The 27,580-nt window shown below is 46.9% G+C and overlaps 3 protein-coding genes and 1 long non-coding RNA gene across 5 annotated transcripts in view; 1 reads left to right on the top strand and 3 right to left on the bottom strand.

Moving 5' to 3' along the window:
• HOXB3 (homeobox B3) overlaps positions 1-25,630 on the bottom strand; it is a 59,489-nt gene extending 33,859 nt beyond the window's left edge. The window contains exon 1 of the mRNA XM_085532256.1: positions 25,495-25,630. The gene's annotated coding sequence lies outside the window, so the exon portion shown is untranslated. The remainder of the gene's footprint in view (positions 1-25,494) is intronic.
• On the top strand, positions 9,447-20,722 carry LOC107325113 (uncharacterized). The gene is made up of 2 exons (XR_001559616.3): positions 9,447-9,627; positions 20,271-20,722. It is a non-coding gene; the product is annotated as an uncharacterized LOC107325113 (long non-coding RNA).
• HOXB5 (homeobox B5) lies at positions 10,412-13,319 on the bottom strand. Its single transcript, XM_015885605.2, has 2 exons — positions 12,673-13,319; positions 10,412-11,675 (listed from the first exon to the last, which is right to left on the bottom strand). The coding sequence occupies exons 1-2, from the start codon at positions 13,217-13,219 to the stop codon at positions 11,428-11,430; spliced, it is 795 nt and encodes a 264-aa protein (XP_015741091.1). The 5' UTR covers positions 13,220-13,319; the 3' UTR covers positions 10,412-11,427.
• HOXB6 (homeobox B6) lies at positions 15,493-25,634 on the bottom strand. 2 transcript variants are annotated; one of them, XM_015885614.2, is made up of 3 exons: positions 25,495-25,634; positions 17,967-18,553; positions 15,493-16,681 (listed from the first exon to the last, which is right to left on the bottom strand). In XM_015885614.2, the coding sequence occupies exons 2-3, from the start codon at positions 18,373-18,375 to the stop codon at positions 16,422-16,424; spliced, it is 669 nt and encodes a 222-aa protein (XP_015741100.1). In that variant the 5' UTR covers positions 18,376-18,553; positions 25,495-25,634; the 3' UTR covers positions 15,493-16,421. The 2 variants fall into 2 exon arrangements, with proteins under 2 accessions (XP_015741100.1, XP_085388399.1); XM_085532273.1 differs by lacking the exon at positions 25,495-25,634 and having other exon boundaries at positions 17,967-18,695.
• Between the last annotated feature and the right edge of the window lie 1,946 nt (positions 25,635-27,580).

Here is a 27,580-nt window from a genome sequence, read left to right as displayed (position 1 = left end):
CTCACGGTGCCTGCGCGCTTTTTTCAATATTCGAAGTGGTTTAAAATAGTTTTTAGGGGATGTATGGCCATTGCCAATCTGGTTTTTTATCCTCCCTGCAAAGTTTCATTTGTTCAAGTGGGATATCTGAGCTGTAAAGCAGAACTTTTTAATAAGGAGCTATCGGCACCTCGACCGAAGCTGAGATAGAAAACAACACTAATAGTGGTTATGGGGTTAGAAACGATCCTCCCACACCTGTTTTCTAACAGGAAAACGAAGATTTAAGCTTTACTTGTTTTTGTGAATCTATTACCAGCGATGTTTTGTATTATTCTTATGGTTATTATTGCTATTATTTAGCCAACGTTTAAAAATCGCGCCCCGGGCAGCGCGTAGGATGCGAGGGGGGGGGGGGGGTGTGCAGCGTTGCAGGGGTTCCCCGAGGGGATGGAGGGGAGCGCTCCCATTGATCTCCGCCTTCACACCACCAGCCCCAACACGGCGTTCCTCCCCTTGATTAAAGAGCTCCGTTGAAAAGTAAATCGGGATTAAAAAGCACACTCGGATGGATTGTCTTGCCAAAAAAAAAACCCCAGCCACCCAAAAGGGCAAGCAAATCCACTCTGAATTGTATTCTCAGAACTTAGAGACCCTCACCCCCAGGCCGAGTCCGGAGCAAAGGAGATAAATTAGAAATATCCTTGAAAATGATACCTTTAATTTCCTCCCTTTCTCCTCCCCTCCTTCCCTCGCTCTCTCTTTACATCCCTCCAAATGAACCCGCTTCCAATGAACGCGCAGACGCCTATTCCTAAATTGAAAGTTAAACGTTATGATGTAGGAGTGAATATTATAAGGAAAGTTGGGAGGTGTTTCTTTTTATTGCTGTGAAATTATACCTGCTTGTTTTAATATCCCGAAAACAAATGGCCTTTATTATCCATTACCTGTTCTATAAACCTGAAGTAGAAATGACTGTTCTAGAGAGATAAGTATAGTAATTACAAGGGCGAAGAGATGGATCACCCAAGTTACAACTAAACGGTAGCCCTTATACAGTGATATTTTATAAATACCAAGCAAATTCACGGCAATTAATTAAACCCGAGCCTTATCACGCGAAACAAAACGCTTTCCGTTCTCTTGAATTTCACCCACTCTATGAATATATCGGCATCGGGAAAGCAAATGGATTTTCCAGAACGCCTTTCCCAGGGCTCTAATATTCTCTCTTTCTCTTGCAAGAAAAATGACCCTTGTTAGAAGTATTTAGTCACTGAAAATATTTAAAAGCCGGGGGGGGAGGGGGTGTAAGAGGGGGAATACAAAAAATAAGCAGATTTACAGGGCTTTTTTTTTTCCAGTAGAGTTTGCCTTGTCTCCACTGTTTGCTTAAGGAGCGATTGAAAGGATCTTCCCCGGTCCCAGTGCAAATAATATTTAGAGTTTGGAGGGTTCCGAGTCTGGCAGAGCAGAAATAACTTTGAAATGCCAAGGGAAATATTTATTATATCAGTTCATTAAACTGTTGCAAGGACCGGAGTGGAGTCACATTTCAAGGAAGAAATAGAAAACATTGCAGCCCTGTTCCGACGGAACGCGTGCTGCAAGGCGGAATTAACTGCACTAACCCGGACAGAGCGACGAAACGGGCACTTTAAGGAGGCTTTACGTACATAAATTGAGTATTTTCCAGCCCTCAGCTCATTGATTTCCCCTATATTTCATTATCCCACATTTCACGCGGTTGAGGCGGAGAGACGGAGTCAATCGCGGCCGTCATTCCGCGGTTTGTCGCTGTTTGGTGCGTTCGGTTTTGCGCTGTGAGTTTGGATTGGTTTTGTTTCGTTTTGGGTTTTCTCTTCCCTATCGTCTCCCTGGTCCAAATGTTGGGCTGTGGCTTGGGAGCTCTTGGAGGGGGGGCACAGCTTAACTCGAGCACCGGGGAAGGGCTCCCGAGGGGCTGCGTTAGAACCCATCTCTCACCGCACTTCTTTTTGGCACACTTTGCTGTTTTGTTTTTCTCCTTCGGTATAATTTAAACCCTATCCAAACAGAACTGACGCTGGAATGAAAATTATTTCTTAACTGCTTGCGTTAATATCCTATAGGGACCTCGGCGTAATTGGATTTAATCAATGCCATTTCCCTCTATATTCTGTTAATTTGACTCTAAATAGCGTTCCAAGTGTTATCTTAGTAAAAATACTCAGACTCTCAACGTTTCCTCTCCGTAAACCCAGCTCTTTCTGCCCCGTTCCCTATCGACACCCACCCCAATCCCTCACCTTTTTCTTCTCCCCCCTCAGCGATCGTATTCTCCCATCTCCACCATAAGCAGAGACTCTTCCTCCCACCTCGCCCCCCCCCCCTCCCACCCCGACCCCCCTCCCCGCTTTCTTTCTGCCTTTTTTTTTCTCACACTGACATCAGTCTATCAGGGTTATACACAGGACCGAGTCACGCACAGCGTAAACTTTTGACCCTCAACTTTTTGACCCCTCGAGCCATAATGCTGTACTAACAAGCCCCCAAGACCAGAGTTACTTTATACGTCTCTGCAAACGAACGGCACAATGATCTCCCTATTTTATTTATTTCGAGTCGTAAATTCTCCTTTTTTGTGGTGGTGGTGGGGAGGACGACAAAGCAAAAACTAAACAACTTTAGACTTCTGCAAACATCAGATGTTTATCTCTAGTTCACCCCGTGCTGCCTTGCACTGCTCAAACTTTCTTCCTCTCCCCCAACGTGCCCCCATATCTCCTTTTGTTGTGGCTTATATTCAGAAGAACAGGAGAAAAACAAAACAAATCACGTCCCTTAAAATGCAGCTGGATTAATCCGACTTTGAATTATTTCTTTTACATTTGGTACTTCACCTGGGTGAGCTGTTACTGAACCAATTTGCCTCTTCTGGCTTGTCGGGGATTTTTTTTTTCTCTTCTTTTTCCTTTTCTTCCCCCACCCCCCACCCCCCCTTTTCTTCCTCTTCTTTTTTAATTTATTCTCTCCCTCTTTTCTATTTTTCCTTTTTTCATTTATTTTTTTTCTCCTCTCCTCTCCTCTCCTCTCCTCTCCTCTCCTCTCCTCTCCTCTCCTCTCCTCTCCTCTCCTCTCCTCTCTCTCCTCTCCTCTCCTCTCCTCTCCTCTCCTCTCCTCTCCTCTCCTCTCCTCTCCTCTCCTCTCCTCTCCTCTCCTCTCCTCTCCAAATCCTTTCCTTTTTCTTTCTCTCCCTCCTTTCTTCTTCCCCCCAGTTCTTTTTCCTTCCCTCCCTTTTTTAGAGGCAAAACCAGGAGGAATGCTGCTATGCCCATTTTTGCAGCTCACAGTTCTCAGTGCTGAGCATCACTGGGGCCGCCCAAGCGGAGCCGGAGCGCTGCGGGAGGCCCCGGAGAACCGCTCCTCTCCCGATCCGACCCGGCCCGGCCCGGTGGCGCCGAGCGAGCCCCGCTCCGGCCCCGGCCCTCCTGGCAGTGAACTTGGTCTGAAGCGAGCTCTGCTGGCTGCTTGGGGACGTTACAGGCGAGACGCTCTTACACAACCCTCCCGACCGGGTCTCTTTCCCCCCCGCTCCACTCCCCTGAGCCCCGATTCCCCACCCGAGCTCTCACGGAGCCTCCCTGCATAAACACATCCCCGATTTGCCACCAAGCAAACGTCCCTTTCCAGAATCCTAATGCAGTAATTTGTTTTGACTTGAAGGGTATATATGTATGTGTATATATATATACATACACACACATGCACATGTTAAAAAGAGATAAATCAAAGGGAAAAAACCCTCGAACTAGTCTTATTCTTTCAACGCTCGCTGTCAAAATAGTTTCTTTTTAAAGCTATTTAGGGTAACAGAACACGGAAAAACTACACAGGGTGGACACCTTTCAAGTTAGGTTATCAACCTCCTTCCAAATATCATTTATTTTACATTAGGACAGAAAATATGGGGGAAAGTCAGCTCAAACACCGAAAAAGCCACGGCCTGAAAGAAAGTTTCATTCTTAAATCCATTCCAAGAGTGGAAAGAGAATCCAGAGGAGGAGCCAAACCCCCAAGAAAGTCCTTTTCGAGTTCCCTAATTGTGGAAAGACCTTTATCAAAAGGATTTAAAATAATCCCGTCAGCTTGTGTTCCCTTCAGGTCGGACGTGTAATAAGAATAAAGAAAAAAAAAAGATGAAGAGGTTGGAGCGGGGGGGATGGGATGGGGGGAAGAAAGAGCAATTTCTCAGATGAAATTCAGCTGTGGGGGAGGGAAAGAGGTTTGGGGAGCAGATCTGGAGCGGGGAAGATGGCCTCCCCTGAAAGCTTTCCTGCTTGGAGAGGTCGCTGTGTGTTCAGGATAGGGTAATTTAAGGGGCTGTTGAAAAGAAATAGATAAATAATCGGATTCTTCCCTTTAATAGAGTGAAATAAAAGAATTAGAGGCTGAGCAGTGCAGTTTCTCTATCCTGCCTCCAGCACATCCCCACCAAAGTAGATAGGGACCCACAGCCTCCCAACCTTCATCATCCCTATGGCCCAAAGGAAAGGATGGAAGGGGAAAACACAGGAAAAAAAGGACAAGAAAAAGAGATCCCTTTGGCTTCTCTAAAGCATAATCACAACATTGTGGTGATTGTGGGGAGAGGAGAGGAGAGGAGAGGAGAGGAGAGGAGAGGAGAGGAGAGGAGAGGAGAGGAGAGGAGAGGAGAGGAGAGGAGAGGAGAGGAGAGGAGAGGAGAGGAGAGGAGAGGAGAGGAGAGGAGAGGAGAGGAGAGGAGAGGAGAGGAGAGGAGAAGGGAAGGAAAAAGAGAGAGGGGGAAAGATAATGAGAAAGAGAGAAAAGGAGAAAAAAATAAAAAGAGACAGAAGAGAAAAAGAGAAAGAAAGAGAAGAACAGCGGCCCTGCAGCTCGTGTTTGTCTTAAAAAGGTGCCCCAGCAGCCCCCGGGGGCCGGGCGCGGTGATACGATGCTCACCCTCTCCTCCGAGAGAGGATCCAGGGCTGTACAAGTCTGCTGACCTCGGAATGATCCCTCTTGCCTATGAATTATTGATGAGATATGAGCTCTGATTTCTCCTTTCAGTATGCAAACCCCATTATACTGTTAAAATGGCGATTTAATCGTTTAGAATAGCTCCGCTTTTTTTTTTTTTTTTTCCTTCCCCTTCCCTTCCAACTCATTTGTGCCCCTTCCTTTTCATTTAGTTCTCTTAATTAAATCCTTTAACAGATTTTTAATCGCTTTTTTGACGAATAAAATAAGCCATCGCGCACATCTGTAACTCGGTTACCTTGGCGGACTTAGGTTTTGGGGGTGTTTTTTGGTAGGGTTTCTTTGTTATGATTTCGTTTCTATCTCAGTCCGCTTTGACTCTTTTGGTGCAGCTTTTCAAACCTGGGTGGAACTCAATTTTATTTACTGTTACCCCTCAGAGAGCAAAGGAGCCCTGATATAAGCGAAGGCTTTAAAAATAACCCCTACATATGCAAATAAAAGAAAGAAAGAAAAATAAAGTAATAAAAATAAATAAACCATGACGTTCAAGATGGCCTGACAATGGCACTGCAATATTGAGCCGCTTTGCACTGAAGCACTCCCCAAATCTCTGTGTCACTCACAAACGCGTTTTCTCTCCCGTTTATTGCTTGAAAGAGGCTGGGAACCAAATGGGTACTTCTGGGTGATATTTCGCCTTTTTCACTCTCACATATCAGTGCCTTTCAGCGTCAGGGTCCCATCCTGGCATAGGTCCCTGGGGACACGGCACAGCCTGTGCGTGCTCCAAAAGTCAGCGTGAAAGGGCTCTGTAATTAATACAGATGTTCAACGCGGCTCTTTCAATCTGTGAAGCCTGTGATGGCTCTTGGGTGAGAAACAACTGCTTTAGGGTATTCTCCCCCCCCCAACCCCAAAGAATCAGGGAAGCTTAGAGCTTAGACACTATTCACTAAATGAAAGGAAACAGTCAGGGATGGAGAGAGGGCAAAGGGAGAAGGAAAAGAGTAAAAAGAAAAAAGAAAGGTAAACGTGGACTTGGTTGTGCCCATTTGTAACAAGCCAGAGACATTCAAACTGCACTGGAATGGCTGAGCTGGTGGGGAGGATGCTCAAGGCGTTTGGTAGACTTTGCATATTTGAAGCCAATAGACACTCAGCCACCTCCAGGCTCAGTTTTGGAGAGGCCTTGAGTTTCAGTTGCTCCTTATATGCACCCAAAACAACAGTATAAAGATCTGCACAACTGCAGGTCTGCAAAACCAGAGCCTATTGTAACCGTGTACAAGAGATTCTCCCTGCACACAGACCCTGTATGAAAGCATTCTGTATTTATTCTGTCTTCTGCAGCAAGGAATAATTGCCCCATGTCTGATGTATGCCACTGAAATGAGAGAAAGGATGAAAAATGCAAAGGAAAATCCCCACCTACCTGCACGGTCAGAGCTCTGCTTTCCTGTTTATCCTCCTTATACTTCCTTTCCATCAACAACAGGGAGGGTTTTTTTTTCTTTAAAGGATAGGGGGGAAGCCTGTGCTGAGCCTGTGCTCCTTCCCAGGCTGTAAAATGGGAGCCAATTATTCCTCCCTGTGTCTCACAGGAAGCTGGAGGTTGACACCATATAGGGGGAGAAAAATCCCCCCCCCCCCCAACCCCAGCTTGTAAAATAACCTAGCAGAACAAACAAAAAGGAAACAGCAGTACAGTGATTCAGGTAGAAAGTGAACAGAGTGTGGGGTTTCAAGTGAGAGATAGATGGGAAGGAGAGGGGGGGTGATATGTTGTGCCAGCAACCAACACAGCCCCAGTGCTGCTCTTTTGCTGTGTCAGATCCAGTGCCATCCCTGTGCTAAAATAAAGGGGTGGCAAAGGATTGCTGCTAGCATTACCTGTTGTAGCCCACACAGGTATCTCCTTGCTGCAATGTCTTGTAGCTAAACAGCATTTCAGTCTCCTTTTGCTCTGGATAGCTCGGTCTGTTATCTTTTCCCCTTGATATAACAAGCTGCTTACACCAAATGATTAGAAATGGTGGTTCTTGAGATCAAAACCTCATCCCTAGCATCACCAGACTGGATTTGGAAGGAAAGTTTGCTTAAGAGACAAATACGTTTGGGTGGATGCAACTGAATGCAGATGAGGGATAAGGGAGAGGCAGATGAATGGACAGATACACAGATATGTGGATGGATGAATGTGGAAACGTGTTGTTGGTGGGTACACACATGCACTGGTAGTCAGGTTACATTTCCAGATAGATATCTAGGGGGAGGGATGTCACCCTTCTTTCCTCAATCACCATCACCAGAATTAGCCCAAATCCTTATTAGTCGCTATTACAGATCAGAAGGGTTAAGAACGACCAGGCCCATCACTGCTCTAACCCCAGGACGGTTCACACCTCTCACAACAGCCCCACACCTCCGAGCGCCTCTCACACTGCAGAGACAAAATGTCTGTAGCCATCCAGTCTGTGTGCTAAATTCGCATTTCAAGTCTATCCCATTGAAATGCTTTTAGGATCCCATAAAAAAAAAAAAAAAAAAAACCAAAAACCACCTTTATTATCAACTGAAAAGCAGGGCTGCAGCTCGCACAGACTTTAACAGGCTGCTCAGAATAAAACCTATCTGCTGAATCAGAAAGGTTCCCTTCCCCTCCTTGAATATCCAGCTTTTGCATTTAGGTTTACGCGTTTCAGAACGGAGGTTTTCAGGGCTGCATCGGCCACCCCCAGACTGGTCAGGGGACAAGCCGAGAGTTCAAATGATGATCGCAAAGATATTAGGAGACACATGGAGCAGGACAGGAAAAACAGCCCGAGGAAGGAAAAGCAATCTCCAAAGTGTGCAAAAAGGGGGACATTCTGCTTTGTGTAAAAGAGACGGACATGTGTCCACCAAATGTTGTCTTACCGTGAAAATCCCCACTAAGGAGGAAAAAAAATAAGCTTGAGACTGCTCCCCCCCCCCCCCCCCAGCTCTATACCTCCGCTTTGAACTCTTTTTTTCTTTCTTTTTCTTATTTTTTCTAAAGGAACGAGGAGGTGGGGATGGACGTGAGTTGGTTCAGGTGCTGCCCAAACGTCCCCTCACCTCTCCTGCAGATGTTCCCCTTGTAAACCACCCCCAGGTTTCCTTTATCGCTCTCAGTCTGAGCGGTCAAGGAGCTCCGGGGGCCACCTGAGCGTCCCCACCCGTGGAGCTGAGGGCAGCCCGGTGCCTCCTCTACCCAACCCCGAGCTGTGGCAGCCTCTGCTCCCTTGCCCTTCCCCGCTAACTTGTTTATTATTCCAAAGGGGAAAAGAAAAAGCCCTGCTGCCCATCTTTTCCAGAGCGGTGTCACTCTGAGAGAGAGAGCAGCAAAGCTGTGACATGTAGGTGGGTTCCATAACGCTCGCAAGGGTCTGTATGCAAACTGCAGCCTCTCTGATTATGTTTTTGTAGCGCTTCGAACCAGGCTGGAGACATAACAGCGGTCATTCGGTGTCTCCATATGGTAGAAACGAACGACGGAAATCTTATTATTGGGGGGGGGGGGGGGGGGAGGAGGGGGTAAGGAAAAAGAAAGAAACCCAAAGAGGAAAAAAGAAAGGAAACTTCGGATGGGAGGGGGGAGGAATTAAACCGATCCCGACAAAGGCCGAAAGCAAAAGAAGAGCGCAAATTTCCACGGCAAGCAGGTGAAAAGAATTACAGTCCAAACGTGGTCCCAACCTGAAGAGCACAGACGTAACACAGCTCATTGAAATGCAAAGGCATGGACCTGGTCGGTGGCTATTTGCAGCCTTACAAAACACACCAAAGCACCGCCAACAAACGAGCAGGATCCTTTTTCTTTTAAAACGGTGAAGGACGAAAACAAACTTTGTCTGAAATGCACTCATCCCCCGGCAAAGATAGGATGGAACTCTCCCTGCCATCATAATGAATCTTTACGGGTTTTCTATTCCTCCCCATTCCACAAAGTTTCCTGGCGGGCCTCGAAGCTGTGATGGAAATCTAATGCAATTCCAGCTCTCGGGAGGATAAGAATTAGGAGCTTCAAAAAGTGAGAAATAAAGCTCTGAAAGAGAGACGGCCCCTCTTTCCTCCCCTCTCAGCTTTTTTTTTTTCCTTTTTCTTTTCCATAGAAACCCTTTAAAACAGTTCGAGCAGATAATATTTCAGAAGAACTTACTTTCAGGGCTGCAGTCTATTGGCTCTCTGGACTGAAAACTGGACCCGCAAAACATGTTCCCTGCAATTGCAGCGTTTATCTCATCTGGAAAAGTGCTCACCCATTGCTGCCCCTTACAAGCCAAACCAAGCAGTTAAAGTGTCACTTAACATTCTAGAGAATGTGAAATATATTGTACATTGTCAACTCCCCAAAACCATAAAACTAACTTTATGGACCTCACGTGACTTTTGAGAGCCAGTGAGGGGTATCTGTCTGAGGTCTGGGCGATTTTTACGATCTAACTTCTAGATAAAACCCTATCCATTTGACATCTAAATGTCATACCCACTTTTGGTATAGTTTGCTATTGGTAAAAAAAAAAAAGGAAAAAAAAAAAAATACCAAGGAAAGGCGAGCAAATGGTTTGGGATCTGACAGTCCACTTCACATCCCTCTCAAAATCACTTAAGAAGTACCTAAACAGAGGGAGATTAAGTTTGGTAAGTTTTAAGATCCAACTTTACTTGCTGCTAACAAAAAGCCGGAGCTGTGCCGGAGGGCTGGCAGTGGCGTTTTGCCAATGAGAGAGACTCGAAGCTGGAGTGCCTCTCGCCTGGTTAGATTCCCTAGGTAGCAGAATGGCAACGTTTGCCATCTTTGAGGCTGTTGGGTTGTCTGAGGCCGAAATGAGTCGTTGGAGCGAGTGTCGGTAGTCGGTAGAGTTGCGGTCTGCGATTTCAAAGTGGAGGCAGGGATGGGATGCGAGCTCAGCACCACCGAGAGATGGGAGAGATTAGAGCTGAGGGCAGAGATATTCAGTCGAGATGTTCATATAGATCTGTATGTCCATTTTTTATGTATGGTAAACATGCAAACACACAGAGACGTGATGCCATAGAGCGCAGTTTTACGTGTCTATTGATAGAAATACCTCTCGCTTTTCGGATTTGTGTGTGTTTATCTAGATCTGACCGTTCCTAAAACGCACTTATATCGTGTGTGGGTGGTGGTGTGTGTGTGGGGGGGACATTTATACCGCGTCGTTTTAACTTGAAGTACTTTCCAGCAGTTTGCTATGTTGGAATTGGGGGTAGGGGGGGGAGAATGCGATGTTTTTGGGGGGAGAAATGGGACGAAACGGAGTTTTATGTTGGAGTTGCGCGGTGAGAAGCGGGATGTGGGTGAGGTTCGGAGCTCCGGAGGAACTCAGGGCCCTACCGGGAGCTTTCGGTGCGACTCAGCCCGGCGGATCGCGGGGCAATGAGGGGGGACGGAAACGGAGCCTTTGTGAGTAGGAGAAACGTTTATTTGACTTCAAGGAAAGCTACAAACAAATACAAAAAAGCGTATAGGCAAAGTACTACCAGGCAGTTCGACATGACAGATGCCTTTTTTTTTTTGTCTTTTTTTTTTCTTTTCTTTTTAACACGTAACATTGCATTCACTCTGCCCACTACAAACCGTCTATATTAGTCACATCAGGAATATTCCTAGTATTTACAAACACCAGAGCACTCTATCGTTGGTCCGATTTGATACGTTTTTGAATAGTGAAGTTTACCCACGTCTAAGAGCACATCTCAGAATCAGCCTGGGACGGGAAATCCGGGCCTGAAGTTTGAACTAAAACACAGACTGGACAATTTTAAGACAGATACATGAGATTTTTTTTTTTCCTTTTTCCCCCTTTTTAAATATTTTTTTAATCCTTTTTCCCCCTTTTTTCCCCCTCTTTTTTATTATTTTTTGTATTTTTTTTCCCTCTTATTTATTACTATTTTTTACTGCCACTGTAGTGCAGGAACCCCCCGATTTTAGCTCAGGCAGAGCAGAACTCACCCCCAAAGCAGTAAACCCAGGAAGGGGAAAAAGCAACAAATAAACAAACAATCGTTATCTGTTACCATCTCATAAATAAGTTATAACATTTATAGGGCTCACATAAAAACATGCTGGCTTTCCAGAAAGCATCAAGATAGCACGGACACGTACATTTAGAAGAACAACGAGAGCATGGGGAGCATCTGGAAATAAAATTTAATAATAATTAAAAAAAAATAATAGGAAAAAAAATTAAGAAACCAACGGGAAAAAAAAACAAACAAACAAACCAGAAACCACGACATGAACTCAGTCCTGGGATAACGGTACCATACACGTCAGTTTCGAATAGCAACAACATGCCGAAAAGAAGGTGCCTCACTGTACAGTACTCCAAAACTAAGATCTGCTGCGCTTTATTTATTTACGGATTTATTTAATGTTTCCTCTTCTTTCCTCGATATTCCTTCCTCTATAATTTATGGCTGAAAGGCGCTGCCCGCAGAGGCTAAGCTCATGCTTTTCAGTTTATTATCCTTCTTCCATTTCATCCTCCTGTTCTGGAACCAGATTTTGATCTGCCTCTCGGAGAGGCACAGAGCGTGAGCGATCTCTATTCTCCTCCTGCGGGTGAGATATCTATTGAAGTGGAATTCCTTTTCCAACTCCAGGGTCTGGTAGCGAGTGTAAGCTGTCCTCGCCCTCTTCCCGTCTGGTCCAGTCATGTCTGAATAACACGGACAACAACGGGATTTTGAATTTCGCTTCAACTCTTTCTGCCAGGGTTTCTTTTTTTTTTTAATCATTACGGCTTTATGTATATCTGCGTATATTTTAACACCGAGGTGAAAGATTCACCTTCCTCGGGCAATTTGGAAAGCTGCTTATTCCCCATATAGCAGCCTCCCCTCTTCTCCCCCCCCGGTCTCCCTCTCTTTCCCGCATACCCCCCGACACGTGTAAATCCCCCCAACCTTTGGCCCCTCCAGAACCGACACCGGACAACTCAATATTGATAATTTAACCGAAGAACCGAGAGCCTGAAATGGCCCTTTTTCACCCCCGCCTGTTGTTTTTGTGTGTGTGTGTGTGTCTGCTTGCTGGGTCATCTGCTTTAATGCTGCTTTCTTTTCTCCAGGAGGAAAAAAAAAGCGAGGCTGGGGGTAGAGGGGGGGGGTAAAGGACGATTCACTGTTTTCTGTATCTCTTTGCAATTTGGGTTTTATCAAGAGCAGAATGTCAAGCGTACACCCAGCAGAAGAAGAGAAGGAAAGGACGGAGAGATCCATCTGTGCATATAATGCCATTTTAATGGTCAATTCTTTCCTTTCTTCTGCCACCACCCCCCCACCCCCCACCCCAAAGGAACACCCCCTTCCCTCAATTTTTAAATTACCTTCTCCCACCATAGACATATCGCTACTAGCCTGAAATAAGCGCACATTTCGCGGCCGGAATAGCGAAACTAAAAGAAATTCTCCCCCCTCCAGGCGCCAGAGGCAGCTTTAAAGCAGTGATCAGAGCAAGAAATGCAAAAAGCCATAAATAGCTGCGATTCTGATCAAAGAGCCAGCACCGAATAAAGGGAAGGAGAGGGGGGGAAAAAAAAGAGGGGGGAGATGGGGGGGGGGGGGAAGGCAAAGGGGGGGATTTAAAAAAAAAAAAGAGGGGTGTGCGAAAATAAACAACAACAACGACAACGACCGAAAAAGAAGTAGCTGTACCATGGCTAATGTGAAGTTTCCTCATCCAAGGGAATATCTGAGGTGCCTGCCCTTCTGTTGCTGCCGTGGAGGTTGCGATGGGTTCTGCCTGCGCTCGGGGGATGCTGCTGCTTATTGGAGTGCCCTCGTCGGCTCCCGAGGACGCGCTGGTCTCGTCTAGTTCTGTGAAATTTGTGTTGGTGCTGGCAGAAGTAGCTTGGTCGGAGGGGGACGGGGCGGGCTTGCCTCCATGGCTCTCGCTGTTGGAGCAGGGAAGGGAGTCGGGAGAAGATAAGGAGCAGCTAGACGCCTGTCTAAACCTGCTCTCCTGAGCTGGAGAAGGGAAACCGCGGGAGCTCTCCCCCACAGCCCCAAAGTGACTAGAGGAGGCTGAGCGGTTGATGCTAAGGTCCATCCCATTGTAGTTGTAGCCATAAGAGCTGGAATGCATGGTGCTTGAATCTCTGTAAGAACCGTTCATGGAACTGCTGGTCCCATAATTTAGTAACTGATAGTCGGGGCCATTTGGGTAGCGCCCTGAGAACGAGTTTACAAAGTAAGAGCTCATTTGGGTTATTTTGGAGGGCTTGATTTGTGGCTCGTGGTCGTTATAACCCTGTGCTTGACGATTTATGATGTATTAATGAATTATAGCAATGCACTGTACTTCGTTTTTGCTATGTATGCGGCCAAATATGGGGGGAGGGTGGGGGGTGCGTTTGGGAATCACGTGCTTTTGTTGACCAGTCGTAAATTCTCACTGATGACCTCAAGAGGTAATTCATGCTCTATGGTTACAAATAATGACGAGCTCGGAGTCGTTAGGCCCAAGTCGGTGCGCGGCGCCCCGAGGCCCCGGGCGCGCCGGCGCGCCTATTGCGCCACCTTGGACTGGCGCGCCACCTGCCGGCCGAGCGGGAGTACTGCAACCCAACCCCGACCCGCACCCCCAACCCCAACTTGGGGTCCCCTCTTTCCTATATCCAACAAGGGGATGTGTTGGGTTGGGGTCTCCTCTTAGCGAGAGGTTCTGTGGTCTCCACGTGGCTCTTCACTCCCGGTTCGATGTTTGGACCCAACTCGCTTTTTCTTCTTTTGTAGGGTTTGAGTTTGGAGGTGTTGTGTTAAATCCCTTCTGGGTTTCTTCTTCTTTTTGGGGGTGAGGGGACAACGCGTGGTCGTGGATGCTTATTTCCGTGGGAGAAGGAGAGCTTTGTGAATGCCGAGACGGGCGGTCGCACCTCCATCGAGGGGGGAAAAAGAAGGGAAATGAGGGGGAAAAATGCAAAAAGAGTCAAAGTCCGGCCGGTGACAGCGTTGCTTTTAGGATATTCTTGTTCCCGAGTATTTCCCGTCCTCTTTTTTGCACACAGCATTGTGTTACGTTGTTCCTTTCCATGTGCAAACCTGCAAGGAATATTGGGGAGCAAAAGCACTCAGAAATAGCTAAAAGCGATGGGAAAAGGGCTGTGCTTTGTTAAACGTTACTTTCCTTTTTTCTTGTTATTTTCTTGTTATTTTCTTTCTTTCTTTCTTTCTTTCTTTCTTTCTTTCTTTCTTTCTTTCTTTCTTTCTTTCTTTCTTTCTTTCTTTCTTTCTTTCTTTCTTTCTTTCTTTCTTTCTCTTTCATTTTTTCTTTCTTTCCTTCCTTTTTTCTTCCCTTTTTCTTTTCCTTTCTTTTCCCCCCAAAGCAGTTTAGGAATTTCATATGCTTGTCTGCAACTCATTGGAAATTATGCGCCATATTGAAAGTGACATATAATTATAATAATTACGGGCAATGAAAAGCGTGGCAATAATAGTAAATGTCCTACAGCTGTGAAGCTTCTGCATGAATTGATTTTAAAAGTGACTGACATTAAAGCAGCTCGTGGCACGGGGGAATGCATTCGTACATAGGTATTCCTATGGCACTGGGGAAAGGCAATGGGAATGGGGAGATCCTATTGCATTGCTTTCGGCCCCCCCATAACCTCGTGAAACTTCAGAAAATCTTATTATCCGGGTTCGGCCGCCCTGTTTGCTCCTTTCCAATCCAAAACCACCATCAGGACATAAAACAAAAGCAGGGAAAAAAAGCGTTTCGTTTCGTTTCACACCGAAGCCCACCAAAGTTTGCCATGGATTCCTCTTCGGAACAGAGCAGAAACCATTTCCCCGTCCCATCCCGAGCGCAGTCAGACCGCCAGAAGGGGCCTTCGGAATCGCTTTCAAAATAAAAGAAATCTCCTGTGTTAAAAGAGCTCGTTAGACTGAGTTTTAGATCGCTTCTTTCCTGTTTATTTGTTCCTTCCTTCCCCCCCACCCACCCACCCATTTTCTTTCTCCTTGTCCCCCTTTAAATGAACGCTATATTCCTGCTCGTTTCATAGGGAAAATTCCCCTGAAATCTGGACTTTTTTTTGCAACACACTTTACTTTGATTCGGGAATATGAAGGAAGGGAGCAGATGTTTGAAAGATGCTAGGCAAATGTTAGGTATATTTGGTGGATAAATGAGAGCATATTTTTGCCCGTTTCCTTGATTTATTATGTATATGGAGAGGATTTCGTCATAACTCTTTGTACTATAACAATAAAAAAGAGCCCTACTAAAGCAGAATGTCAGCGAGGAAATACTATTGGTGAAAGGTCCTCCATTTCAGATTAGACAAAAAGAGGGAAAAGCAGATTTATCTCCCCACTGTAACTTCCGTATGCTCGGAGCTGCTCGTCCTTGCAGATTAGAAGGCAGTGCCATAAAGAGAGAAGCAAAGCTCTCTTCATAACTCTGCACTCCTTCAGCACGGCGAGTTGCCCTGGAGAAGGGAAAGATAACAATACTGACAGTGGTGCTGTGCGTGAGATCGAAGACTTTGTTTTTATTAGAGAATTCCATGTTCATACCTAAGACAAACTCCAAACACAACACGTACAAAAAAATTAATAAAATAGAACTTCTTCTTCTATTTTTTTTCGTGTTTTTTTTTTTTTTTAATCTTTTTCTGCTGTTGCTTTTGTATCCCTATAGGTAGTACTCGTTCTTTCAGTAGGTTTTTCTTTCAAAATAAAAAAGAAAAGAAAAATAAAGGGGGGAAAATAATATATATAAACTCATTACAAGACCTCAGGGCTTGATTAATTTACCAAAGGAAAAGGGGGGGGGGGGGGGGGGGATGAAGGGGGAAGATGGGGGGGGGGGGGACCCAAAAACCCAACTGAAAACCCCAATGTAAACCGTGCAGGAAACATTTCTTTACAAAAATTAAGACAATAAACACCCCGAATGACATATATTGCAGCACTTCCATTAAATACAGAGTTAGCAGATCTCTAACAGTGACACCAAGGGTAGAAACACGGGTAGGAGTCCTTTTTTTTTTTGTCTTTTTTCTTTTTTTCCCCCCTCTCTCTTTTTCCCCTTTCTCCCTTCTCTCTCTCTCTCACTCTCTTTACTTTTTATTATTATTATTATTATTATATTCCATAGGGGGATGAGGGGGGCGGAGGGGGGGGGATGGGGAGGGAAGTCTAGGAAGAAAAAAAAACGCAACTATAGAAGCCTGATTTTTGTTTGTTCTGGACACGACAGATATTGGGAACACGAGTCCATGGCATTGGTGGCCCAAACTTTTTTATGTTGCTGTCGCCGTTCTCTGCAGAGCTCTTGTCCCACCAATGTGCGCGTTTTCCCTTCCTCGCAGCCAGCCCCACACCAACCCCTCATCCTCCTCCTGGCTCTCACACGCACCCACTCGCTCCCTCACTCCTTTCTTTCTTAAACGCTCCTTTCACTCCGCCGTTTTCTCCTCCTCCTCCTCCGCGCTCAGCTGCGAGGAGCTGAGCAGTTTGTTCTCTTTTTTCCACTTCATCCGACGGTTCTGGAACCAGATCTTAATCTGCCGTTCCGTCAGACAGAGAGAATGGGCGATCTCGATCCGCCGGCGCCGGGTCAGGTAGCGATTGAAGTGAAATTCCTTCTCCAGCTCCAGGGTTTGATAGCGGGTGTAAGTCTGACGGCCTCTGCGGCCGCTGGGCCCGAAAGAAGAACCTGTGACAGCAGTAAAATAAGAATAATAAATATATATTTTAAAAAATAGAGAGAAAAAAATAGGTGTGTGTATGGGGTGGGGGGGGGGGGGAGAGAAGGGATAAACCCCGAGGTGCTTTGGAGGCTCCGAGCAGCTCGGCCCCCCCGCCCCGCGCTTGTGTGCGCAGGGCTGGGAGCCTGCTCGATGCTCCGCGGGGCTCAACCCGGCCTAAGAAGCGATGAGAGGCGATGAGCGGAGCTTCCGAGAGCGGAGGTTCCGCGAGGGGCTGCGCAGGGTGCGGGGTCAGCGCTGAGCTGAGCAGCGGGGCGAAATCTATCTCAGTCCGCGATGAAAAATCGCAAGGTGTTCTCTCTCTCTCTCTCTCTGCCCCCCCACAACACACCCCCAAGCCCCCCCTACTCGCCCCCCGCCGCTGTTTTCCACCCTACCGGCAGCTGTAATGGAGCTGAGCATTTAAGCAATAATGAAGTGAATCGATCTGCCCAAACTTTGCATTAAAGAGGACACAACACTTTATGTCCCTGAGCTAATGGACATCAATTCGGAACTTTAAAAGGCAACAAATGCATCTAAACACGGGGATGAGGGTGGTGAGCCTCTATTATTTTTCTCCCCCCACCCCCCACCCCTCTTTCTTTTTTTCTTTCCCTTCTCCTGATTGAGGAAACAGCACTTAAAGAAGTCATATATCACCAAGGGAAAAAAATACATATATTCTCCCCGGGCAGACTTTTCATTATGTTTAAGTTTCATTAAAAATGTAAGCTCTCCCTCCTTTCGAATATTTAAACACTTCTATATTATTTAACTGCAGCTCGGCTACAGGGGGGTGCGTGGGGGTGCGGGTCGGTACGGAGTCCTCCAGCTCTGAACTGGGTGAAATCTCCCAGTCCGTTCAGGGAAAGACAGAGATAAATAGCTGGAACTGCGTGACACGCAAATAGGAATGTGAAATAAAAAAAATAGGGGAAGAGGGGGGGGAGGGAAGGGGGGGGCAGAAATACCGTAACTGGGGATTAAATACGGAGCAAAGTTGTTTGCTGCTGTTCTATTGGGGAGCTGGGCGAGAGGAGCAGAGCCTCACGGCGTGAAGTTTTGGTGCGTGTCAAGAGAACTTGGAGACTCTCACGTTGCCTTAAGTTCCCCGCTGGAAGTTTGGGCTCTAAAGTGAACCTTATTCCTACTTCCCTCGCTCTCTCTCTCGCTCTCTCACTCTGGCGGTTAACAAATAAGAAAGGGGGGGAGGAGATTGATGTATTTATTTCTGTAAAAGAGTAAACTCACTATTGCAAGAGTTCATCCGCTGCATCCAGGGGTAAACCGGGGCGGAACACTTTTGCTCCTCGCTTTCTCCGAACACAGTTTTGCTCTGCGCGCAGTCCGACTTGCGCGGCTCGGGGGCGAAGGGGACCTCGTCCAGGTTGGGGGGGGGGCACGCAGGGTCCTTCTCCCTGAAAAAGCCGCCGGCCCCATAGTCACAGGCGGAGCTGCGGCTGTAGGCTCCGTTGCTTTGCTGGTAGTAGGGAGAGGAGGCATAGCCCTTCTCCTGGACTCCCGTGGCTCCATAGGTGCTGGGGTAGTGCCTCAAAGGATCCGCATAGCCCGAGGGATATAACGGGATCTGTCCCAGGAAGGGCTCCTGCCCCGCCGCCAGACTCACCGGGAAGGTCGAGTTGACAAAATAAGAACTCATTGGAAGGAGCCTGCCGTCCTTTCCCGGCTTTATGATTTGTTGTGTTTTATAGTCCAAGTGGTTTAGCTATTAGTAGTATATCGGAGATTGGGTTTTAGCTGAAGGGAGATGGCGTGGTGCCAGCGAGGGACACAAGGAAATACAACCATCTGATCATGGGCTGACCAATAGCAGGCGCCTGAGGTTGCAAAATAGCACCCATGAGGAGCTGAGATTGCACCAGGGACCCCAAGAACAAACCATCCACCCCCTTTTCCCTCCCTTTTAAACAGCAGAAATGCACCCCCTTAACCAAATATATAATATCTGAGGAAAGAAGCGTTCCCGGCGCTCTCAGAGCTTCAGAAATAAATAAACCGCCCCCCCCCCCCCTCCACCCCCCTTCCTCCATCCCCCCCTTCACTTCAGCACCGGGGAGTGAGAGCCGGTGTGTGCGGATGACGGTGTGCACGCGGATGTATTCACACACATAACGCATACAAATACCTGGTCCGGGGGGTTGGGGGGGGGGGGGGGGGGGGGAAATAAGGGAGGGGGGGGGGAGGAGGGAAGTTAATTGTTTGCATTCGGAAAACTTTAACCCCTGTAGCCCGCGAGCCGTCCGAAAATAGCCGAGAGCTTTTCTGCCGTTAAAGGAAAGGAAAAAAAAAGGGGGAAAAGTTTGGTGTTCGGGTGGGTGAACTTCGCAGGGAGCAGATCCCGCCGCTTTGATTAACTCAGATTTCCGATAAGGGAGCAAATAAATGCTGACAGCTTATTGAGGTCCATTCTTTAGCTCATTACCATAGATTTGCATCGTCTGTTAAAGAAAGCTGCGCTCCTTTCACCCAAACCTTCGCTTCTGGCTTTTTGTGTCTTTTTCGTTTCTTTTCCTGCAAAAGCCGCATCTTGGGGGAGATGAATGGAAAATCGAAGTATTTCCTTTATCCTTTGCAAAATCCCGCTCTGCTCCCGGTCCCGTACCGCATTGTGCCCTCTTGCGTTTTTTTGTTAATACCAAATCCACGCCCGACCTTTTATGGCCAAAAGGGAGCTCTGAGTTGCTCTCAGAAGCTGAGTTTATTGATCGTCACCGATCGGGATTGTTTTACGAGAGGAAAGCGGTGGCGTGGAGGGGTTCTGCCTCGGAGACCCCGCGGTGCGCAGCTCTCCGAGTCCATCCCCGCTGCAAAACACCTCTTCCTTTTTTTTAGCCAACTTCAAACGCTGGAAGCCCCTAAAAGCCACACTTTGCTCTTGGGGGTCGCCTCTTTCATTTATGGATGCATTCAGCCCTTTATTCCCCCCCTCCCTCCCCCCCCTACACCTCGGATTTTATCGCCGGGGATGAGCTCCGCAATACCTGGTGCGTCCCCCCCCACACCCCCCCACCTCAGTTTGCTCCTCTTATCAGAAGTGAAAAGCCAGAGAGATCTTACAGGGGAAAAAAAAAAAAGAAGACAATAACGATAAGAATAGTAATAATGAAATCCAGAAGTGCCACTGATCGTATGAAGGACTTCTTTCCCCATCCGAATTTGTAACCATCTGTCTGTCGGTTCTTACACGCGGTGAAATGACACACGTTATCATACGCACTCCTCTGTGCCTGGATCTGCGGCCGTGTGTGCTACAGATCTAGAATTACATACATTACAAGCTCACTGTACAGCTGCCAACTCGGCTCTCTCTGACGGAGCTTTAAGTATCTACGAAAGTCGTATCTTATTACGAGCTAATTTATTTTAAACATCGTATTTACAGGAGCAAAGCCAAGATTGTTTCATGCCATGGCTGCGATGAACATTTCGCCTGAAACGTAATCCTTATAATTCAAGGAAATAACATGCAGAGGAAGTAGTTTTCCATCCTCCACCCCCCTCTCTGACTGATATCTCTTATATTTGTTCTTGCAGAGTTTCCCTCGGTGCATGGCGTGGACCCAAACTTACGTAGATCGGCTTTATTGGTATGCGAGGAAAACAAATATGGGATTGAAAGATTGAACGATGGCTGGAGAAGAACGAGGAGAAAAAAAAGCATCAGATGAGAGCCTGAAGTTCACAGCTTTGCAGGAGCCGCACCGCTCAGACATTTGATTAGAGTTACGCAATATTGATAGCGCTACCAAAACAGCGACTGTCTGGCAAGATCGGCTCCGCATGCAAATTCTGGGCTAAGAAATGGGATGTCCTGATAATTCCGTGCGTGAGTACATCTGCTGAAATGTTTGCTCTAATATTTGCTCACAGTTCTCACGGTTGATGTGCGAATAAATGCCTCGAAATAGTTTGGACACCCCCTCGCCTCCCTCCCCCTCCTTTCCCCCCTCGGATTTGCCGTAGTAAAATACTGCTTATATTGTGCACTTATGGCTAAAGAAGGTTATTAGGGCGGTTTATATGTCGACATCATGTAAGAGATCAAAACGCATAGCAACTGGCCACTTGCTAATTGCTTGTTGCTGACATTATAGACGCTCTATAGATGAAATGAATACATCTTGCTTCTTAGGAGAAGGGCGAAGCCTCTCTTGGCCCCCGCAGATGGGGAGAAAAAGGAGAAGAGAGGACACGATTTCCAAACCGAAAAATAGATATATCCAAAAACATAAAGAGTGTAACAGTGTTCATCTTCCGAAGGGTCCGGCCAGAGGAATAATTGGTTTGCCACCTAAAATGAATGCGAACACGAAAGGGGACCCTACACTATGTTGTATCCTAGAGAACCGTACCTTCAGCACGGAGGTGGTTTCTATTCCCATGTAAATGGCTCTGGCAAAATAAAGGGCTGAATAAAGAAATGAATGGAAGGTGGCTTATGGGCATGGCCACTTCGCAGACACTCTCCTGCCTTTCCCGATATAAATCTGAGACCTATTTCGCGAATCTCTTTTCTTTGGCCGCCTCCAGCGCCAGCCAAACCGGGAGGGACACAGACACAGAGCATAAAGGACTCAGCAGCAAGCTCGTACAGTAGCCCATAAGTTAGGTCTCTCTCTGACAGTGCCCATTGGCATATCTTTATTCAGCCTTTGGCCTCATCTCCTCAAAAACAGGCTCAGAGAAGGGGCAATAAAGAGGGAAAGTCGCAGGAGACGCCAGAAGGTGGTAGAGAGCGTTTCACTGAGCGCTGGGAACCCGTCTTTGCTCTCTGACTGACATCACTCAGCTGGCAGGGCATCAATAAAGATAAAGGGACGGATTTACAGTACGCACAATCACGGCTATCTGCCCAGGAAGGTCCTACTTTTCTCTTGCTTCGCTTTTTCTGGCCAGCAAACGTCATCCCCACAAAGCAGAGGGAGGCAGATAGATGAGGGGATTAAAACAACACCCAAATATTTCGAAATGCAAACAGAACAGAGCATTTCTTGTGCTAGAGTTAAACCGCCTAAGAACTTGGTGGAAAGTTCAGTGCAGTTGGTTCCAATAAAAAATGAAACTCTTTTTTCATGTGGAGCTGGAATTCCCGATCCTTCTGAAGTGAGAACACAGCGGGGGTTTCCCTACCCAGGGACTTATTGCTGCCATAAAGTCAAGCAAACACCACGAAAACACTTGAAAAAAACCCTTGTTCCTGGAGTCAGACATAGAAAGCAGTTGGCAGCAGAGCAGCCTCTCTGTAATGCTCAGCCACAGCCAAATCACATCGGGGGGAAACCCGACAGAAGTCCTCTGTGCTCCGCTGTTACCGTGTTTAAAACAATGAGCCCTGAAGGTGTAAAATAAATACCCCCCTCTCCCAGCTCATAACCGCCTAAATCTGAATTCCCAGCAATTTAAGTTTAATTTACCTGACTTCCCGTGCAGTGCGTAATAACCTTGTTAATGGGATCTTTGAAAAGAAGCAATAATAATCTACCATTGTTCCATTAAAGAGTGAGGCTAATTATTAACAAAAAAAAAGGGGGGGGGGGGGAGGGGGAGGGAAAAGAAGGGGGGTAACATTGGGGTGGTCAAATCGCACCCAGGCAAACCCTGAGAGAGAGGGAAGGGTGGATGGGATATCGGTGAGCAGACGAAGGGAAAAGCCGACGCGTATCGTGCAGTGCGTAAGGCGAGTGCTGCGGGGTGTTGGGAATTACAGCATGGAATGGTTTAATCAAGGCTGTTGCGGGTCAAAAGAGAGAAACTTTCCACCACCCCCCTTCCCTCCCCTCCTTTTTTTTTAACATAGGCACCGATCATCTCACTTTCTTAGAGAAAATGTCACCAGTCCAGACGTAAACAGTTGCCAGGAAACTGCATGGTAGAAGGAGAAAACGAGAGGGAGAAAGAGAGGGAGAGGGAGGGAGAGAGAGAAACCTTTTAAAATAACAGGCACGCATTGTCCCTTCAAAGCCCGCAGTAACTTAAAAGTGATTCGTCGTCTGCCTTTACTCTCTGCTCCTTCCCCAGCAACCACCTCCATTCTGTGTACACGACTTGACATATCTTTTCCAGACCCCACCGAAATGACCACTGGAAGCAATAAATAAATAAAAGCCCCTCTGCCTTTTATGATTAGCTGAAATCCCACCTCGCCTGTGCCTCGTACGTCATTACTGGAGCTCAGTTCACAAGATCTCCGCTTGTGCTCCTGCTCTGCAAACAACCAGCTATCTTTCGTCTTCCATGTGTGTATACAGATAGATAGATGCGAGCTTTTATGTTTATATATATGTGTGCGTGTGCATTTATGATAAATCTCTGCACATATGGCAAGGAACAGACACAGAGTTGTACACAAGCAGCGTTCACACATCGGAGTAGGCACAGCTCAACATACGGACATACGGGGTGCACGTAGATCTTATTGTAGGTGATCTATTTACATATATACATACATCCCAAACATTTACATTCAGACGCTTTCAGGCTACGCACGCAGCTTGTAGAACCCTCCAAGCAGAACACCAGGCCTCGGGGATGCAAAACACTATAGGGAACCCCTTGAAACTCAGAGCCGGGCCTCGCAGTGGGGCACAGAGGACGGGATTCAGCATGTGCCCCCATCCATCCCCTCCGCCCCCCACCTCCTCGCCCCCCGCCCTACTGGGCACTGCTGGAGCCCCCGGGGAGCGCCGCCCGCCGCCGCCGACGGTAGATGGCAGCAGACGGCGGGGAATGGGCGAGCCCCGCGGCGCGGCGGCGGCACCGGGGGGACGGCACGGCGGGGAGCTGCCTCCCTTCTCCTCCATCGCGTTTTATTTCCATCGATGAAAGAGGAGGGAGGCTGCCGAAGAAGGTAACGGCGAGGACCCCCCACTCTGGGGCACGCGTGGGCCGAGGGTTAAAGCTCTCTGCCCGCCCCGAGGTGAGATATCCCACAAGTGGTTGCCCTCGGAGGGTGCGGAATGATCGGCGTCAAAAGGATTTGGAGGAAGGTTAATAAATTGTTTGTATTATTATTACTATTATTATTATCATTTGTTGCGCTGGGGAGATTTAAAAAGCAAAAGGAAACGAGTGTGGAGAGATTTAGACGTAAGGGAGAACAGGCAGTAAACCAGCGTTAGCTTCACCCCAACGTGATTAATGAAAAATGTAACAGGTTTGGGAATAAATAGCTGTTAAAGATTGTCTTTCTGTTTATTATTTCCACGGCTTGCGATCATTTACTCTCGTCCGCACGATATTCCAGCACAGTCAAGTTAGCGGAGATAAATCGTCACGTCATAAAACGGTTTATGCTTAAGTAATGAATCTCGTCTTAATCTCGTTGCACACACACAGGCTCCTACAACATCATATTTAAAAAGCACCTCGTAACAGTCACCATTAGTACTACATTCAACCACCCGAAAGCTGGAAAAAATGAAAATCACATTCAAAATGACGCGCATCTCCGGACAATTATTACCCTTAAGGCAGCGTTAGGAAATCAGACAGCACGGAGGGGGAACAGCGGGGGGATTTGCACAAAACCTGGCTGCAAGCTGTGGGAAAGGACCAACACAACGTGAGGCTGAAACCCTACCCGGTATTCCGGCATGGAAAGCCATAAAGACCCGTTAACACTGCAAAGCGCAATTAAATACGAGGAGGTTTATTGCGCTGCAACGTCAGCTTCATTTGGGAGTTTCACGAGGGAGGGGGGGGGGGGGGAAAGAAAAGGAAAAAAAACCAAAAACACAACACAACAGAATGAGAGTCCAGCGTTTTGGGTTGGCTTCGTCCTTCTTACTATTATTTTTTCTCTTTGCATCTTTTTTTTTCCTTCTCCATTTTCTAAAAAAAAACCCTAATTTCCAGAACCTTATTTTCGAGGACTGCCGTAAAATGCTCTCTTTGAAGAAACCACCCACATCATAATGACCCTGGAGAGCAACGCAAAACCCAACTGGCTTCCACACAAACTTCGCCAAATTACTGGGCTCGCCTGAAGACAGGCAAACTGGCACGAGATTCTGCGAGGGGGGTTAAAATAAAACACAACAACTGCCCACAAAGGGGCTGGTAATTTTTTAAAGGCAGTATCTAAAAGCCACATCACCGAGCTACTGCAAAATCCTTCATTCCAAGCCTACCATCACCAGGTGACCTTACAGGCTTTATCCTTCCTTCTTATTCTACGTCTTTCTTTCCTTTTCTTTCTTTCCTACTCCATTTCTTTCTCTCCGTTTCTTTCTTTCTCTCCTTCTTTCCTTTCCTTTTCTTTCTTTCTTTCCTTCTTTCCTTTTCTTTCTTTCTTTCTTTCTTTCTTTCTTTCTTTCTTTCTTTCTTTCTTTCTTTCTTTCTTTCTTTCTTTCTTTCTTTCTTTCTTTCTTGTCTTTCAGTCTTTCTTTCTTTCAGTCTTTCTCGCTCTTTCAGTCTTTCTCATCCTCTTTTCCCTTTTCTATTCCCCTTTCTTTCCTTTTTCTTCCTATCTCCCCTATTTTCCCCCTTTTTTCCTTCCCTTTTCTCTTATTTTTTTCCCACACAATTTTTCGGATGAATATTCACTAAAACACATTTCCACCAGCCGTGATTTCTCCCTTTTTCATCACTCCACCCTTTTCTGTCTATTCCCCCCCCGACCCCCACCCCCCCCCCTTTGGGTAGGGGAGGAGAGGGAGGTAGGGAATAAAACAGGGAAAAAAAGCAGCTTGACAAACGCATTTTCTCAAAGAAAGAAAAAAAATAAATAAATTAAGAGAAACAGGTATCATTTCCTTACCTTTTGACGTCCATTTCTGTGGTATAAGCAAAATATATAGGGAGAGAGAGACAGCGTTTGCTTATCTGTTAGCTGACAAATATTGTCCCAACCTGATAGCCGTCGATTGCCTCTCTGACTTGTGATAGCTTCTTGCATTTCTGTCATTTGCATAGAAAATGGAGTAACTTCCCTCTTTGAAAAATGATAGCCGCCACTCGCTCCAGAATCTCCACTGTCCCTCCATTACTACTGAGATTCCAAATCGGCAGGCAAATTAACAAAGGAATTAGCAAAAAAAAAAAACAAAAAACCAAAAAGGAAAGGAAAAAATAACCCCAAAACCCTCTTTTCCTACGTGTGTGTGCGGATGTGAGAGCCTATGTGTGCGTGTGGATGTGTGTATAGGCGTCCCCCCTCCCCTCTCCCCTGGTTTAGACCTATCGAGCCTATACACAAAAGTAAAAAAATGTAAAGAGGAGAGAGCCCTATAGAGGACACTGATCCGACCCAAGGTGCAGCGGACAGAAGAATGGTGCAATATAACCACATGGGAAATAATAAAAAGTTCATGTTCACGGTTAGCAGTCCACATGACCGGCTCTGGCCAATCCCAGAACCCAGCCACTCATAAAGTTCTATCACAAAGTTGTAAATTTTCATAAAACAACAAGGAATTTATTGCATTTCTTCATGACCGGTTTAACAGCAGTCTTTTTCTTAGCCGCCATCTTTTTTTTTTTTAAACAAAAATAAAAGAATATGAAAAGGGGTTCGGGGATATTTTCCCCCCTTTGGTTCTATGGAAGGGGGTGCTGGAGAGAAATGATGGAATAATTCCTCGTGTAATAGGCTATGAACAATAATGACTCCCCCGAAATAAAGAGATTGGGCTTGGGTTTGGCTTTTAAACGAGCAAAGGCACTAAAACAGTGGGGTTCGGGGGAGACTTTGGACGTCTCTTTATTTTTCAATGCAACGGGGACCCTTTTTTTGCTGCAAAGGGCAATTCGCAGATTTCGGGGGTAACAAAAAGGGAAATAAAGGCGGACAGCGGTGATCGTGCCCTGGGTAGAACCGGGGTGGGGGGTTCGGGGGGGGGGGGGCTGTGCTCAGGGGTTCCCCACGGCCGCTCACCCCACAGGATCCGCTCATTTCCCCCCTATAGAGCGGGGACTCCCATAGGGACACACGGGGTGCGCAGTTCGGGTCTCGGAGGTATCGCCATGGCACACACTTCGGCTTTTCCATGAGACCCTCCTCGATCCCTCTTCGATCCCCTCTGCTTGAGGCACAGCTCCGTGCCAGGGGGGGCTGGGGGGGGGGGGGGTGTTACTGCAGAACGGGGGGGTGGGGGAAATTTCTAGAACAGCTTTCTTTTTTTCTTTCTTTTTTAACCTCGCCAAGAGATCTCACCAAAGGATTCACCAAGAAAATGTGGAAGATTTCCCTTTGTTTTCCCTTCCTTCGAGCGGGATTTCCAGTGTTCATATGCCACCGTAAGTGGCACCTTTTACTAATGGGCTTGCCGTAATTAGCAGATGCAGCCTGCTCTGCAAATCGCTCTTATGGATGTGGGCGCGCGGCTCCTTGACGTGGCATCATCCCCCCTTTTTTTTTTCCCTGGGACCTTCTGCTGGATGCCCCGTTCGCCTCCATGGGGCCATCCGTAGCGGTGGGTGGCGAAAATGGAAGGAGGGGAGGAAGGCGGAAAGCTGCCATTCCCCAACCAGAAGCCCTTTGCGCTTCCCCGGCATCATCCTGAGCGTTTATTTAGCGAGCAAGTTACGCGGAGCCTCCGCTGGAGGAATCCGCGTTGTGCCACGCACTCTGTAAATATATAAACGGGAGGGGGAGAGCAGCGGGGGCTGCTCCATGAGCAAGTGCTTAAATTTGCTCGCTTTTGTTTTGCATTGTTGATTTTCCTCCCCCCCCCCACACGCCCCGTTTAATTGCTTTAATTTCTTTGATGCGCTCTTTGATGCTAAACATTATTCGGTGCTAATGAAAAGAGTTCCAATCCGCAGTAAAGTAATTGAAGAGCGGAAGGAGAATCTTTAAAAAGGGAAAAGAATAAAGAAAATAGTAAAGGCCCGGCTCAATAGAT

This window comes from Coturnix japonica, unplaced genomic scaffold (assembly GCF_054131305.1).
Source record: "Coturnix japonica strain WE unplaced genomic scaffold, WE-NBRP24 Scf049, whole genome shotgun sequence".
In the NCBI taxonomy this organism is placed as follows: Eukaryota; Metazoa; Chordata; class Aves; order Galliformes; family Phasianidae; genus Coturnix; species Coturnix japonica.
This window is presented reverse-complemented; position numbering and strand designations above follow the sequence as displayed.